Source organism: Equus asinus, chromosome 8 (assembly GCF_041296235.1).
Source record: "Equus asinus isolate D_3611 breed Donkey chromosome 8, EquAss-T2T_v2, whole genome shotgun sequence".
Taxonomy (NCBI): Eukaryota; Metazoa; Chordata; class Mammalia; order Perissodactyla; family Equidae; genus Equus; species Equus asinus.
Window position 1 is genome coordinate 11,986,823 of NC_091797.1, and position 13,673 is coordinate 12,000,495.

The 13,673-nt window shown below is 38.1% G+C and overlaps 1 protein-coding gene across 3 annotated transcripts in view; it reads right to left on the reverse strand.

The window, feature by feature from the left end:
* Positions 1–268: 268 nt before the first annotated feature.
* Positions 269–13,673, reverse strand: part of FAM83B (family with sequence similarity 83 member B) — a 77,833-nt gene continuing 64,428 nt past the window's right edge. For all 3 annotated transcript variants that reach the window (XM_014851758.3, XM_070514700.1, XM_070514699.1), the window contains 3 exons: positions 10,181–10,345; positions 9,248–9,372; positions 269–2,752 (listed from right to left, as the gene is read on the reverse strand). In XM_014851758.3, the coding sequence (XP_014707244.2) occupies positions 451–2,752; positions 9,248–9,372; positions 10,181–10,345 (2,592 nt within the window). In that variant the 3' untranslated portion in view covers positions 269–450. The remainder of the gene's footprint in view (positions 2,753–9,247; positions 9,373–10,180; positions 10,346–13,673) is intronic.

Genomic DNA, 13,673 nt, shown 5'->3' on the forward strand with positions numbered 1-13,673 from the left:
CTATTTTCTCATAATTTGAAGCTCTGAAAACCCCAGAAAGACATATTATAAAGGGTCACTGAGAGTATTATGATGTTTTTTAAAAGGAAAGACTTTGAAATGAATGGTTAAAATTCATACACGATCTCTCCACTGAAATTTATACTTAAGATTTAAGAAGATCTTCAGTCTGAAGAAAACAATTTAATTACTTTTTTTTACCACTACCATTTAATAATCATGTGTCTATAGAGACATCCCATCTATGGTGTAATTAAGCACAACTAACTTTATCACACAGAACAATAACTTTACTGTACATTATACATTGGTAAACATACACGTTATACCCCAAATTCTGCCCCTATCGAAATCTATTGGCATGTTACAAAAACTGTCCCCAATGTCCTTTGACAATATTTATAGCCACATTCATTTTATATTTTAATATGTATTTGCAATTACAGTATTTCATTTATTCTTGTGTATGAAGTTTCCGAACTTCTGCATAAATCCTCGAAACTTGTTTTCATTTGGTTGGTATGAGTGATAAACGCCAGTGTTGTAATTAAGTATTGGGCTGGACCTGCCATAACTATTACCTATAGCTGTGGATTTTATTTCTGGGCGGTGTATACCGGCGTTGGGCATGTTGCTTGTTGGCTGAATAGAGCTTTCAATCTTACAGAATGGCTCAAAACGACTATAAACGCGCCGGTCCATTGAATGAGTTCTTAGAAGCTCGTTGGGCTTTAGCCTTGGAGAAGCAGCTGGTTTTCTCTCAGGAGCAACAACTGCATTCATCTCCTTCGAATCACGGTACTGGATCTGTTCGGTGTTAAATCTTGGGGCAGAGGCATCGCCCGCCCTTTCCAAGAACTTGCGCTCAGCTGGACCTGGAGAAGGTATGACTTTGTTACTTTCATCGGATGGGGAGTTTATGCCCTGAGATGAGCTAACTGTTACATCTTCCTTACTCTTGTGGATGCTGCCTGGAGAGTTTGATGAGGAAGAACGCTTTCTTCTAGGAGATGACTCAAGTTTGGATTCTGATTTTTTTGGTTTTTGATTCTCTTCAGCCTCAGAAACTAAGGTGTCAGAACTGCTACACATTCTGTAAAAGGCAGGCGCTTTATTTTTGGATAGATTTTCTTTCTTCTCTGGGGTAAGGCTAAGTAACGACCTTAACTTCTGAGAGCCCTTTTTCAAAAAACTTGGGGAGCCCTTAACTTCCTTCTTTGAAGTGAGTTCCTTGTTAGCTTCCTCCTTATTCACATCATGCAAAGCAGCAATGGAAATGGACTTGGAAGCAGTTCCGCTCGCAGCGTCTCTCTTGATAACCTCCCTCTCCTCTTCTGTGCCACGGGTCACACTGTGCATGCTTCTACAACTTTTCAGCAAATCCTCTTTGGGCTTTTCGGGTTGTCTCACTCGATTCCTGGTAAGTGTACTGTATACATACTGCTTACTATTTCCATGATCTAAATTGGCTTTTGAGTGGTCAAAGAATGGGAAACTTCGCCTTTTAAGCAGATTCTCATTTTGTTGATTCTTGAGATTTTCGGTCTGCTTATTTACACACAAGGTCGTATATAAATAGTTGTTTGACTCCATATGGCCATTTGCAGTTTGGTTTAGGACTGGTGAGTGGTCTTCAGGAAGCTGCAAGGTGTGCATTTTTGGTGCCTCTGAGGGCGAGGGGGCCTTGGGGATTGATTCCAGCAAGGGTTTGTCTGTCAAATGCTGTACACTTGCAGGGGTGTCTGGGACCTCTTTAGGTGTGTCGCTTCCCTGAGAACCAATGATAGTTGAATTTGAGGAGCCAGTTGTACAACTGTTAACTTCCTGCTGCTCAGGTAACGTGGGTTTAAACACAAAAGAGGAACGAAGCCGAGAGTGAGTATAAAGGGCATTGGCTTTCAAATTCTCGGAACCATCGTAGCCCTCAAACCGGTCACCTAGAGTCGATCCATTTGACTCAGGTGCAGCTTCTGAATGATCATTTAAGTAAGATTCAATTCTCCAGTTACGCAGGAATGACTTGGTGGTGTGTTCAAGGGTTGGCATTCGTTGTTGCAAAAAGCGGACATGATTATCTGTCCCGTTAAAAGACCTCCGCACATTTGAATTCCTTTCTGCAAGATTTGTTGTTTTCCTCTGGGCAAGCCGGTCAGCAAAGCTCTGGGCAGGTGGGTTATGGTGGTTTGCATAGTCCCCGCGGGATGAGGACGTCACGCTGAGACTATCTGAAGGCCTTTTCCAGCTACTGGGAGGGTGAATGTTTCGATTCAGAGCCCTGTTAAGCAGCAGGTAGGGTGCCGTTTCCGGCTGTTCCCCAGCATAACTATGCCGCTTCCAATTTTCATTCATCTGACTGGGTTGATACTGACGGATGGTATTGGGGCCGTTAAAGTTTGGAAGAAAATGAGGTTTGTACACATGATTTCTTACGTTATATTTGTCATGTTCATTTCGGGTATATATCCCTCTGTTTTTGAAGTAACTAGAATCTAGTTTATGGATTTTGTCTTGTCTACCGAAAAGGTTTCTTTGGCTGGAAATGGAGGCTAATGAAGAAACCGAACGCTGGTAAGTGCCATTCTCCCAGAGTGCTTTGCCATGCTTCACCCTTGCCGATTCTTCCTGAGCGAATGAACTGGGGACACAGGATCTGGCATAGAGAGTTCTAAATTCTTCATCAAAGGACTCAACAAGTTGTCCTGTGATTATCTGAACCATGCTGAGGTGAGCTTTTTCAAATGACCACATGTAGCTAAAAAAAAAAAAAAAAAAAAAAATCAAAATTGGAAAATTTTAATTTTGCTAGTAAAAGGTTAATGACAATATATAGCTTTACTAAGAAAAATGTCATTTAGTGTCCACAAAACAGTATTTTGTGTGTTTCCCTTGGCTACCATAATTTAGAACATCTTCAATGATTAAGTGCTTGCATACATATGTCTCCCCACTCCCATATTCCTATTTTAAATAACAAAGCAACTCAAGTCTTGGCTTTGAATCCACCCAAAATTTCTTAGACTACTTTCCAGAAGTCCAAAGAAAAGCCTGCTGTGCATTTTGCATCTCTGCCTACAAGACTTTATGGAATAAAAAATGATATTATATTTCATATATAACACCCTAGCAGGGTGCAGGCAGCCAGTATTGGACGAAAAGTTGAGAGACCTGGCTTCTGCTGAGCTATCTATCCATATGAGCTTGGGCCTCAGTTTCCTCATGTCTAAAACGAGGACATGGACAGCATAATCTCTACAATTCCTTAGAGTTCTAACATGTTATAAGGCAAGATAGGTCTGTGCTAATTCATGTATTTTATCTCTGTGGCTTACTCAGTCAGTGCAACTTAGGACGCCAGCAGTTATAAACAGAGACAGGATTTGTAGGCACAGCCTCAGTCACTAAAGGGCACACTTCACTACACTCAGTGTACGCAGTAAACTTAGTCCTCACAAACCATGCCGGTCAGAATGCCAATTAAGATCTTTAAATATAGAACACAATTTCTAGGAAATTAAAGTTTTTAACTATTTTATTGTATTTGTGGAACTTCTAATATCTTTCCTCGAGTTTCCAGGTGGCAGTTATCTTGAAATTTCGCATAAAATTTAAATCTGATTTTTAAAAATTTAGATAATGTAACATAAAGAATCACTGGGCTGAAAAAGGAATTGCTACTATGCTATGTTTCAAATAATGTAGATGATATAATGGAGGTCAACACACAAAAAAAGGAGACAGAGATTCTCCACAATGAAGGAGCTTACTGTTTATACAGGGGAGGCAATAACAAAGGCAAATGAAAATATTAAAAGAATATGCAGAGTAATAATTTAAAATACATAAAATATCATAAACGGCAGTGTACAACTTAAGAATCTTGCTGTCGTGAAATGGTTAATTTTATTTCCTATGCTTACTGAATGTTTGGTATGAGAAGAATATTTACTAGGTGCACTTTACGTACAAACGTGTGCGCCACCAGCTGAGTCAAAAGAAATAGTACAAAAGTGAATCATTAAAGGAATTTTCCATCCAACTGAAGATATAAATACAAAATTTGCTAGATACAGCGAGTAAAGGAATGGTTAGTCAGCTATCAAATATGAGAAAATCCTTGGAGACAGAGAAAGTTTAGCAGCATTTTGACAGAGAATAGATACCCAGAAGTCCAGACACGAAAGGTGTGGGAGGACAATTTGTGTGGAAGCAGAAACATGTGGGAAAAGGAAGGAAGCAATAATGGCCATGTTTTGGTTGAACACAGAAAACAAATTCTATTTAGCTGAAATAAAGAAGCTATATGAGAGATTGATAAACTAGTGGGGAAAATCTTGAAAGCAAAGCAGAGAGTTTGATTGTGTCAGATTTGTTTCCAAATTTGTGTAAATTATAATAAAAAGAGATGTTTGAGGAATTTTTTTCTAGTAGCTATTTGTAGTATAGACTTGAAAGATGAGGGACTGAATTTACTCTGATGAGTCAAGTAGTTGGAATAAGGTGATAAGAGCCCAAACAAGAGTAGAAATTGGAATAATGAGTAAAAATGTTGAGCCAGTAACAAGAAGAAAGAATCAGAATATCTTCACGTCATCAAGGATGTGCACAGGATATTAAATAAAAATCACCTCCAACTATTGAGCTTAGAAAACTGAGAAGATAATGGTATTGGTGAATACGTTGCAATTGGAAAGGGTTCCTTGCCTCAGTAAATCATAAAATAACATTGTAATATAATTTTAGGTAATAGGAAGACATTCAATTGGATTTATTCAATTTAGAGATGATTCTTCGGAAATACTGAACAGCCCGGATGGAAGAGCTATTTATACTGACATTTAGGGATCTTCCTGTAAAACTGCCAGGACCCCAGCCAACCACTCTGCTGTAAACCCAACTGTTGATACGCATTCCCCACACAACTTCCAATAAGCTTTAGAGTCCCTCATTCTTAAATATTAACACACAGTAAAAGACTGGCAGACGTTTGGAGAAAGTTTAGAAGACAGCTTATAAAGCTTAAAAGCTTAGAAGTAAAACAGAGACCACAACAAACAGGGAAAGGGCACGTGGAGGAAACAGAGAAAATGCACAAATAAGAATACGTATTAAAAACACACACACACAAACTGTAGTTAATATTGTCAAAGAAATAAAGAAAGAAAATAATGCACTTATAAAACATGAACAGGATGCTATGAAAATGGTGCAAGTAGCAGATGCTCAAAATACTTGATAGAAAAATTTAAAAAGAAAGTTATAATAGAAAGTTTGGAAGATATAATTGAGAAAATACCCCAGGCAGCAGAATGCCCCCTACACCTGGATGGAATGGGAGAAAAAAATCCAATGGGAGCAGAAATCTAGTTAATAATTCCAGAGAGAAAGACAATAGAGAAAGTTGCACAGGAGAAGAAAATATCAAAGAATAAATAAGAAATCTTCCCAGAATTGAAAGATATGAATATTTGGATTGCCCAGACCAACAAATGAAAAAAGGCCTAGATCTAGAAACATTTAATAAATTCGAGCATAGCAGGGAATAAAAGAGAAACCCTAGAAGCTTCCAGAAAGAAAAAAAAGTTACATGAAAAGAATAGGCATAACAATTGTTTGAGACTTCTCCACAGCAATTTTGATTGCAGGCAATGCCTTCCAAATTTATAGGAAAAATGATTCAGCTTAGAATTCTATCCTCAGTTAAACCATAAATCATCTAAAATTATGGATTTTTGGACTCAAAAAAATCCCATGCTGATGGAAAGTGTTCTTGAGCAAACTTGGGAGAAAATAATGATTTCAAACAAAAAATGAGAAAAAATATAGGATTAAAAGTGGGAAATTGTGTCTCAAAATACTCAGTACTATGGGAAATACCAGGACCCCAGCTGTGCTCCACATTAAAGACCTGCTAGTCCAGACTGGACATCACAGATCGTTGGTAGTAACAGAGCCTTTGGAAAAGTTACTCATGTGCTAAGAAAGCTGCAGAGTCAACAGGAAAAAAATTAGCAATAAATAAATAGAAAACAAAGACAATGAATAAAAACAAAACGAAATGGTAATAATTAACTTTGTACGAAAAAGGAAACATGTCATAACCCACTCCATGGCTCAAGAAAGATCCATTCTGACACAATTTCAGTAATGTAAACCCACACTTCTCATTTAACCAAAAAGTTGTGGTAACACTGTATTTGGTGAATGGGGACCAGGAGGGAAAGTGGATTTGGGTGGGTAGGAATTGTAACTCCTCTATTATCATAATATAAAGTCAAGAGAGCACACCTAAAAGTGATAAATTGAGAAATAGCAGTATAAACACCTCATTTAAGAGAATGGAATAAGTATTAAAAAAACCAGCTAAAGGAATTAAATAATTGCATCTGAAGGTCAGGAACCAAGAGTAGATAGAGATGGAGAACAAAAGTTATTGTTTTGCATTGCATCTCTCAATAATATTTGATTTTTAAGAATATGTGCATATATTTACTTGGATAAAAAATAAAATTAACTTACTACTCCCACACTGTCACACATTAGTCATGAAGTTGGCAATGTGGTTATAAATTCACATATTAAAAAGTGACTCAACAACTGTGAGCTCCTGGCTGGGGGTTAGAAAGTGAAGCTTATGCAGTGAAGGGTAGCAACAATACACTGGTTGTAACATGGATCTCTCTCTAAATGTGATGATCTTCAGTTCTGATCAAAGATGGTACCTTGGAGCCAACAACTTCAGTGAAACTTGGCTTTTGAAAGTAACCTTTATAGAGATGATAAGATTTCAAAAAATAAAAGCTTACAGAATCCTCTGTCAGTCAATTTGTGGACAATAGTAAATACCTTCCAGATTTCCATATGACAATTTCAAATGAGGGTATCCAATTCAAAATTGGATTTGTACACTCTGATATAAAGTATATAAGTGTTTTATTTCATCAATGTTAGTATCATGATATGGCAAAACACGTGTTGTGTTTTCCTGATACAACGGTCATCATGATGAATGATCTGTCACACAATATGTGACTATGTTGGCTACAGACACCAGGCCTCTTTAGAAATGCTGGGAATTTAGAATATGAAGACATTTTACGGCAAAGAATTTTGGATTAAAGAAAAAGGCATTTTCAATTTGCCTATGAGGAAAACAACGCAAAACTAGAATATGAGAGGCAAAGGCTGTTTTTAACCAAAAAGAAGTAAATTTTTTCAGCCAGGTTCTACGAAGACTAGTTCATAACTTTTCCATCAGATCCTGTCAGAATATTAACAATAGGAGAGGTCCATGATAATTAGTCAGAAAAAATAAAAGTGACACGAGCTGACACCCATTAATTTTTTAAAGTAGTATACTTAGAATTAACATGAAATAATAGAGAATGGAGTTGTTAGATAAGAGTTTTGATGAATTTTTATAATGTGTGGTCCTAGGCATTCCATATTCACTTCCACAAATAGTAACTTAAATTCTGCCTCTGGCTTACGATATAGACAAAAGGTAAAAAGTTTGTGTTGCTGTTGTGTGTTTTTCCCAGCATCAGTTCTAAAGTAACTCAGCTACAGTCATCTCAACTCATAGCATCTATTAATACTTAGTGGTAGCAAAACAAAATTGAGGTGAATTTGTTGTTGAAGATAATCTTAAAAGTCAAGTTAACCAATAAAAATAGAAAGCATTCATTATGATGAGACTAATAAACACAATTTATAAGCCAAGTGAATGCCCAATTTTAATTAAAATTGCAATTAAAAACCCTCTAAAACCAAGTGGGTCTGAACAAACACATACACATATAATGAGTCTTTAAAAGGACTCATCAATTTCAAGCACTGGTTGTAATTTCTGCTCTTAACAAGTTTCCCTTTAGAATTCCAAACAGCATTTCAAAAAAGGGTTCCTGAGCTTAAAGAGAAAGTTAGCAAATAATAACAGTTAAAACAGGCCGAAAATAATAGATACCATTAGAAGCCTTGGACCCATTATCTCATTTAATTATTATAACAACCCTATGAGGGAGGTTCTACTATTATCCTCATTTTACAGAGGAGCAAACTGAAGTACAACCAAGCTAAGCAACCTGCCCACATGCTGCCTCCTTCCTGTGGACTTTACATTCTTAAGAGAAGAGGGCAAGGTTTCCCCTCACACAGTCCTGCTTACATCCACAGCTCTCCTGGCTTCTTGCCTTGTCTTTAGCAACGAGTCTACTCTGGCCTGGTGACCTAGCAGTTCACATGCATTTGTTGCTGTTTTTATCTACCTGCTGATACCACCTCATTGTGTATCCCATTCAGGACTGGTGCTGGGATTTATAAGGGGGTTATAAGGGCAGCATCTGTACACTGGAGCCAGCCCTGGATGGCATCTGGCCCTTAGCTAGGGTTTTAGACAGGTCATTTAACCTTCTGGAACTTCAGTTTTATCACTTATAAAATGTAGATGAAAACAACTGCCTTGCAGATAAGCTGAAGGACTGGGGATGAAATATCTAAGAGCCAAGCTAGAACAGAGGAGATAATTCCACCAGCAGCAGCCTCAAAAGATGCCAGAGAGGAGAACCTTGTCTAGTGTCTACCATGGCCTTTTTTTTTTTTTTGGTGAGGAAGATGAACATTTGTTGCCAATCTCCCCCTTTTTGCTTGACGAAGGTTGTCTCTGAGCCAACATCTGTGCCTATCTCCCTCTATTTTGTATGTGGTACACTGTCACAGCATGGCTTGACAAGCAGTGTGTAGATCCACACCCAGGATCCGAATCCGTGAACACTGAGCCACCAGGCCACCAAAGCGGAGCGTGTGAAATTAACCACTAAGCCGCCAGGCCAGCCCTTACCATGGCATTTTTAACAGCCAGATTCTTAAATGCTTTTTGTTAGTACTATAGTGACCACGCGATAATTACAGGTTCTTAGTAACACTAAGATAAGAACAATCCATTTGACAGGTTCTTCAAGGTGATAAACAGCTTCTATTTTTATGAATAATTGTTATTAAGTCCATACTACTTACTGTTTTCATAAGGAGCAAAAATATTTTTAGTATAATGGAGCTGCAGGGAACCTGAGATAGTAGTCAACCCCCCCATTTTGGGGATGAAGAACCTGAAGCCCATGGAAATTATGTGACTTGACTTGTGTCTTAATGTTCTTCAGAGACACAGCCTCTAAACAGATCACACTGAAATTTGAAACTAATAAATTCTATAAATGATTGATAACACTGGAGGTAAACACAATCATCTTACCTGTAAGAACCGTACATAACTTTCTGACAATCAATTAACAAAAATTTCTGTTCCAATTTTCCATGAAATTTTGCTCCTGTTTTTGAAAGATAGTCTTGGCCTTTTACTGTCCGCACTCGAATATTCTAGAATTTTAAATATAAATATAAAATAAAAATTATGGCTAGAAAGGGGATATTTTGAAAAGTAAAATATATGACCATATAAAACTTTAATACCTAAAAAGCATACTTGAAATAATTTTTAAGAACACATAACAAAAAAAATAGTGAAAAGCAAATTTTGAAACGTCACCCAAAAAAGAAATACTCAAGGGAAATAGTCACTTACAATGTATTTTAACGTAAGTTAAATAGGAGATACTACTTCTCATTTACACAGAATGGTTTCGTAAATCACTTAGGGTCCTACTTCAAGAGATCCTCTTAGAGTATAGTGGCATGATGCCAAAATGACATACTTGGTCATCCACTCTCGTTGTAAAAAGTCAAATGTAACTGAAAACACTATGCCAAACATTTGTGATAGGCAACATCTGCTGAACGAAAGACTCATTCAAGTCAGTAGTTTTAAGGTTGTGCTTGCCAAACTGAAACATTACCTATCATGGGCAGCAAAGTTAACTTAGAAACATATGTGCCCACCATCAAGAAAAGCACAATAAAAACCATCATGAAGATGCGTGTTTTCAGTCACATTCTGGAAAGCATAAGGGGACCTTTCTGTGATCAGTCATTACGCCACCCTAAATATATATATTTTTTCTGTTTTACCTTTGGAGTAATACAGCTTAACATGCCTTAAATTCAACTGAGATAAAAAAGGTACATGGAAACTAAAAATTAGGATATACAACCACACACCGAAGCTTTTAAAAAAAATACAGTAAATACTTAAAAAAAAACACATGGAAAAACCACATGGAATTCTTACCCTGAGACGTTGAACTTGACAGCCCTGTTTCTCAGTCATACTTAGGAAATGATTAAAGTTGAATTCATCGAGCAGGATGTATACAGATATCCCTCGAGTTGATGCCTCCACTATTTCTTTGAAAATGTCCACATCTGTAAATATATCCATCACTAAAGCAATAACCTGTTAAAGATAAGAATATAAAACAACTTTAGATCCCCAATAGGGAAAGATCTAGAAATTGCTTGCTTTCAGTAAAAACTGGATAAAATAGGGGGCTGGCCCCATGGCCGAGTGGTTAAGTTCGCGTGCTCTGCTGCAGGCGGCCCAGTGTTTCGTTGGTTCGAATCCTGGGCGCGGACATGGCAGTGCTCATCAAACCACATGCCACAACTAGAAGGACCCACGACGAAGAATATACAACTATGTACCGGGGGGCTTTGAGGAGAAAAAGGCAAAAATAAAATCTTAAAAAAAAAAAAGAAATGGTATAAGAAGCTTGAAGACCAGAGAATTAAATACATGTGCCTAAAATTAGCTTAGCAGACAGAATAAGCAAAAGAACAAAAATGGACAAAAAAGGTGATATGATTAAGAAGGTACATGAAGAGAGAAAGAGCCTAAACAGGCCTCTAAAACCAAGAGAGTCCAAGTTAACCATTGGAAAGAGAACCATTATTGACTCTGAGAAGCAATGCAAGTGAGATAATGCTGAACCAAGGGGCAAACCATTCAAATGACCACCTACCATGTGCCAGACGAGAGCAAAATCTCTGCCCTTTGTGAAATTTACATTCTAGTGTGGGAAGAAACTAAAAGCGATAAATATAAGAAATCGATAAATCATGTGATAACCTACAGAATGATAAGTTTACTGCGTAAAAATAGGGCAGGGTAAGGGGGATCATGGATCACTGGAAATTGAGAAGGAGGGGTTTAGGGTTTTCAGGGTAGGTCTCTTTGAGACAGTGTCCTTTGAACAAAGACATAAAAGGAATTCGGGAAGTCATCAACACAGACATCTTGAGGAATTGCGTCTCAGGAGGAAGGAACCAGCGGTGCACAGGCTCTATGTGAGAAGCATGCCTGGCACATTCAAGAAACAGCAAGGGGGTAGTAGAAATGAAATGAGAAAGGGAAAGGGTAATCGTAATGCCTTGAAGGTCTTATAAAGCCTTCAGCACTTTTTCCTGAATAAGATTGTAAGCTATTAGAGGCTTTTAAGTTGAGGTAAAAATATGATCTGATTTATGTTGAAAAAGTATCATTCTGGAGACTTTGTTAAGAATAGACTTTAAGAGTAGCAGCCCGGGTGGAAACAGGGGGGCCAGTGAGAATTATTGGAGCAATTCAAGTGGGAGGTGACAGTGGCTAGGACCAGATGGTCGTGGTCCTAGTCACCATCAGTGATGAAGAGAAATGGTCAGATACCGGATATTTTTGAGCCACAAGGATTTCTGGATGGATTGAATGTGAGATATAAGAGAAAAGGGGAAAAAGAGGATGACAAATTTTTAGTCTCACCAAGCCGAAGGACCAAGTTGTCATCAACTGAGATAGGGAAGAATACAGCTACACTAAATTCTAGGTAGAAGATTAAAAAGGCAAGCTAAGTTTGAGGGGCCTAGATATCCAAGTGGAATGCTGAGTAGAGAAGTCTAGGCCAGAGATGTTGACCGACTGTCAGTGGTGTAAAGATGACAATTAAATCCAAGCCACCAAGGGATACTGAATAAATAGAAAAGAAGACCAATGACTGAGCCCTCAGACAAAAGGAGGTGCCAGCAGAGGAGAGTGAGGAAACGAAGAGAAGGTGGCATACTGGAAGCCAAGTTAAGACAATGTATCAAGAAGGAGGGTGTGCTCAAGAGTGTCAAATCCTACTGCTAGACCAAGTAACATACGGATTAAGAATTCACTGAATTTAGTAACATACAGGTTAATGATGACTTCCACAAGTGTAGTTTCAGTGGAGTGTAAGAACAAGTGCCTTATTGGAAGGGGTTTAAGCGGAATGGGAGGACAGGAACTGGAAATAGCAAGTATATGCAACTCTTTGAGTAATTTGCCTACAATAAGAAGCAGAGAAATGGAGAGGTAGCTGTGGGTAAAGCTGGACCAAGAGAAGTTGTATTTTTTGTTTTGTTTTAAGGTAAAAGAAATAACAGCATGTCTATATGCTAATAAAATGAAAATTAATGATGCCAAGTGATGGTGGGAGGTGGGGTGGGGAAGGAGAGAATTTCTGAAGCAACGTCTTCCCGTAGGCAATAAGAGATAGGATCTAGTACAAAGGTAAATTAGAGCACAGAGAATAAAGACTAGTAAAAGATTATCTATAATGTCAAGCCAGAAGGCCAAGGATAAGAGTTCAGATGCTGGTGAAAGTGTGGATGTGGCAGTGGTGCTAGGCAAGTTCTCTTCGGAATGCTTCACTTTTATCAGTGAACTGGGAAGCAAGGTCTTCAACTGAGAAGACACTGGATTATGGAAGATATGTTAGAGGTATGAGGGAAGGGGTATTAAGCAGTCATCTAGGATGGCAGGAAAAGGAACAGGCTACAGAAATACGGTATGACGGTAGGGAGCATTAAGGACTCACCAGTCATAAAATTAAAATGAATCAATGTGGTTGTGAGTTATTCTCCAACTTTGTTCATCTGCAGGGGTGTAGGCACGGGGCAGGCAGAGTTTGATTTAACCACGGATGCAGTTCTGGCTGCGAGACTATAATAAAGTGAGAGAAGGAAGTAGAATTGAGGGTGCACGTAATTTGGAGTGGCTAAAATGACTGACCACAGGGTTGAAACTAGAGAAAGAGAAGGAGGATGTCATGAATGTGAGAGGCAGTGAACTGGGAGTGGGGCTATGAACTTGAGGTCTTTCTGGGGTCAATGGACAGTTAGATATTAAGGAACTGTTAATTTTTTATGTTGATAGTAATTATTATAAAAAGATATGTCTTATCTTCTAAATATACATATTAATAAAGCTACAGATGAAATGACATGTTGCCTTGGATTTACTTTAGAGATAAAACAAAACTGTCAATGAAGTGATAATTGTTGAAGCTGGTTGATGGTACATGAGGGTTCTATATACTATTCTCCCTACTTTTGGAAACTTCCATAGCACAAAGTTAAAAAAAAAAAACATGAAATAAAGGAATATTGGATATTAGCAGGTAGCAGAGGAAGTAAGCCAGAAATATGGGTAGAAGTGGTATTCAGGTGGGGATACGTGTATTAGGGTAAACAGGATCTGCAGTTATAGGCTGTGATACTATCGAAGACATGACTGGAAATCAATGGCTGAGGTATATGCGGACAAGATCATGGAAGGAGAGAAGGTCAAGCAACGGGCCTTTAGAAGGATCTCTTACATCTGTATTGAAACTACCAGGAACTGAGACAGGAGTAGTGTTGAAAAGAGTGATGGAGACCAAGGGACAAAAATTGTCACGAAATGAGAGGGAATGGAATGACCTGGGAATAGACACATGGCAACAACA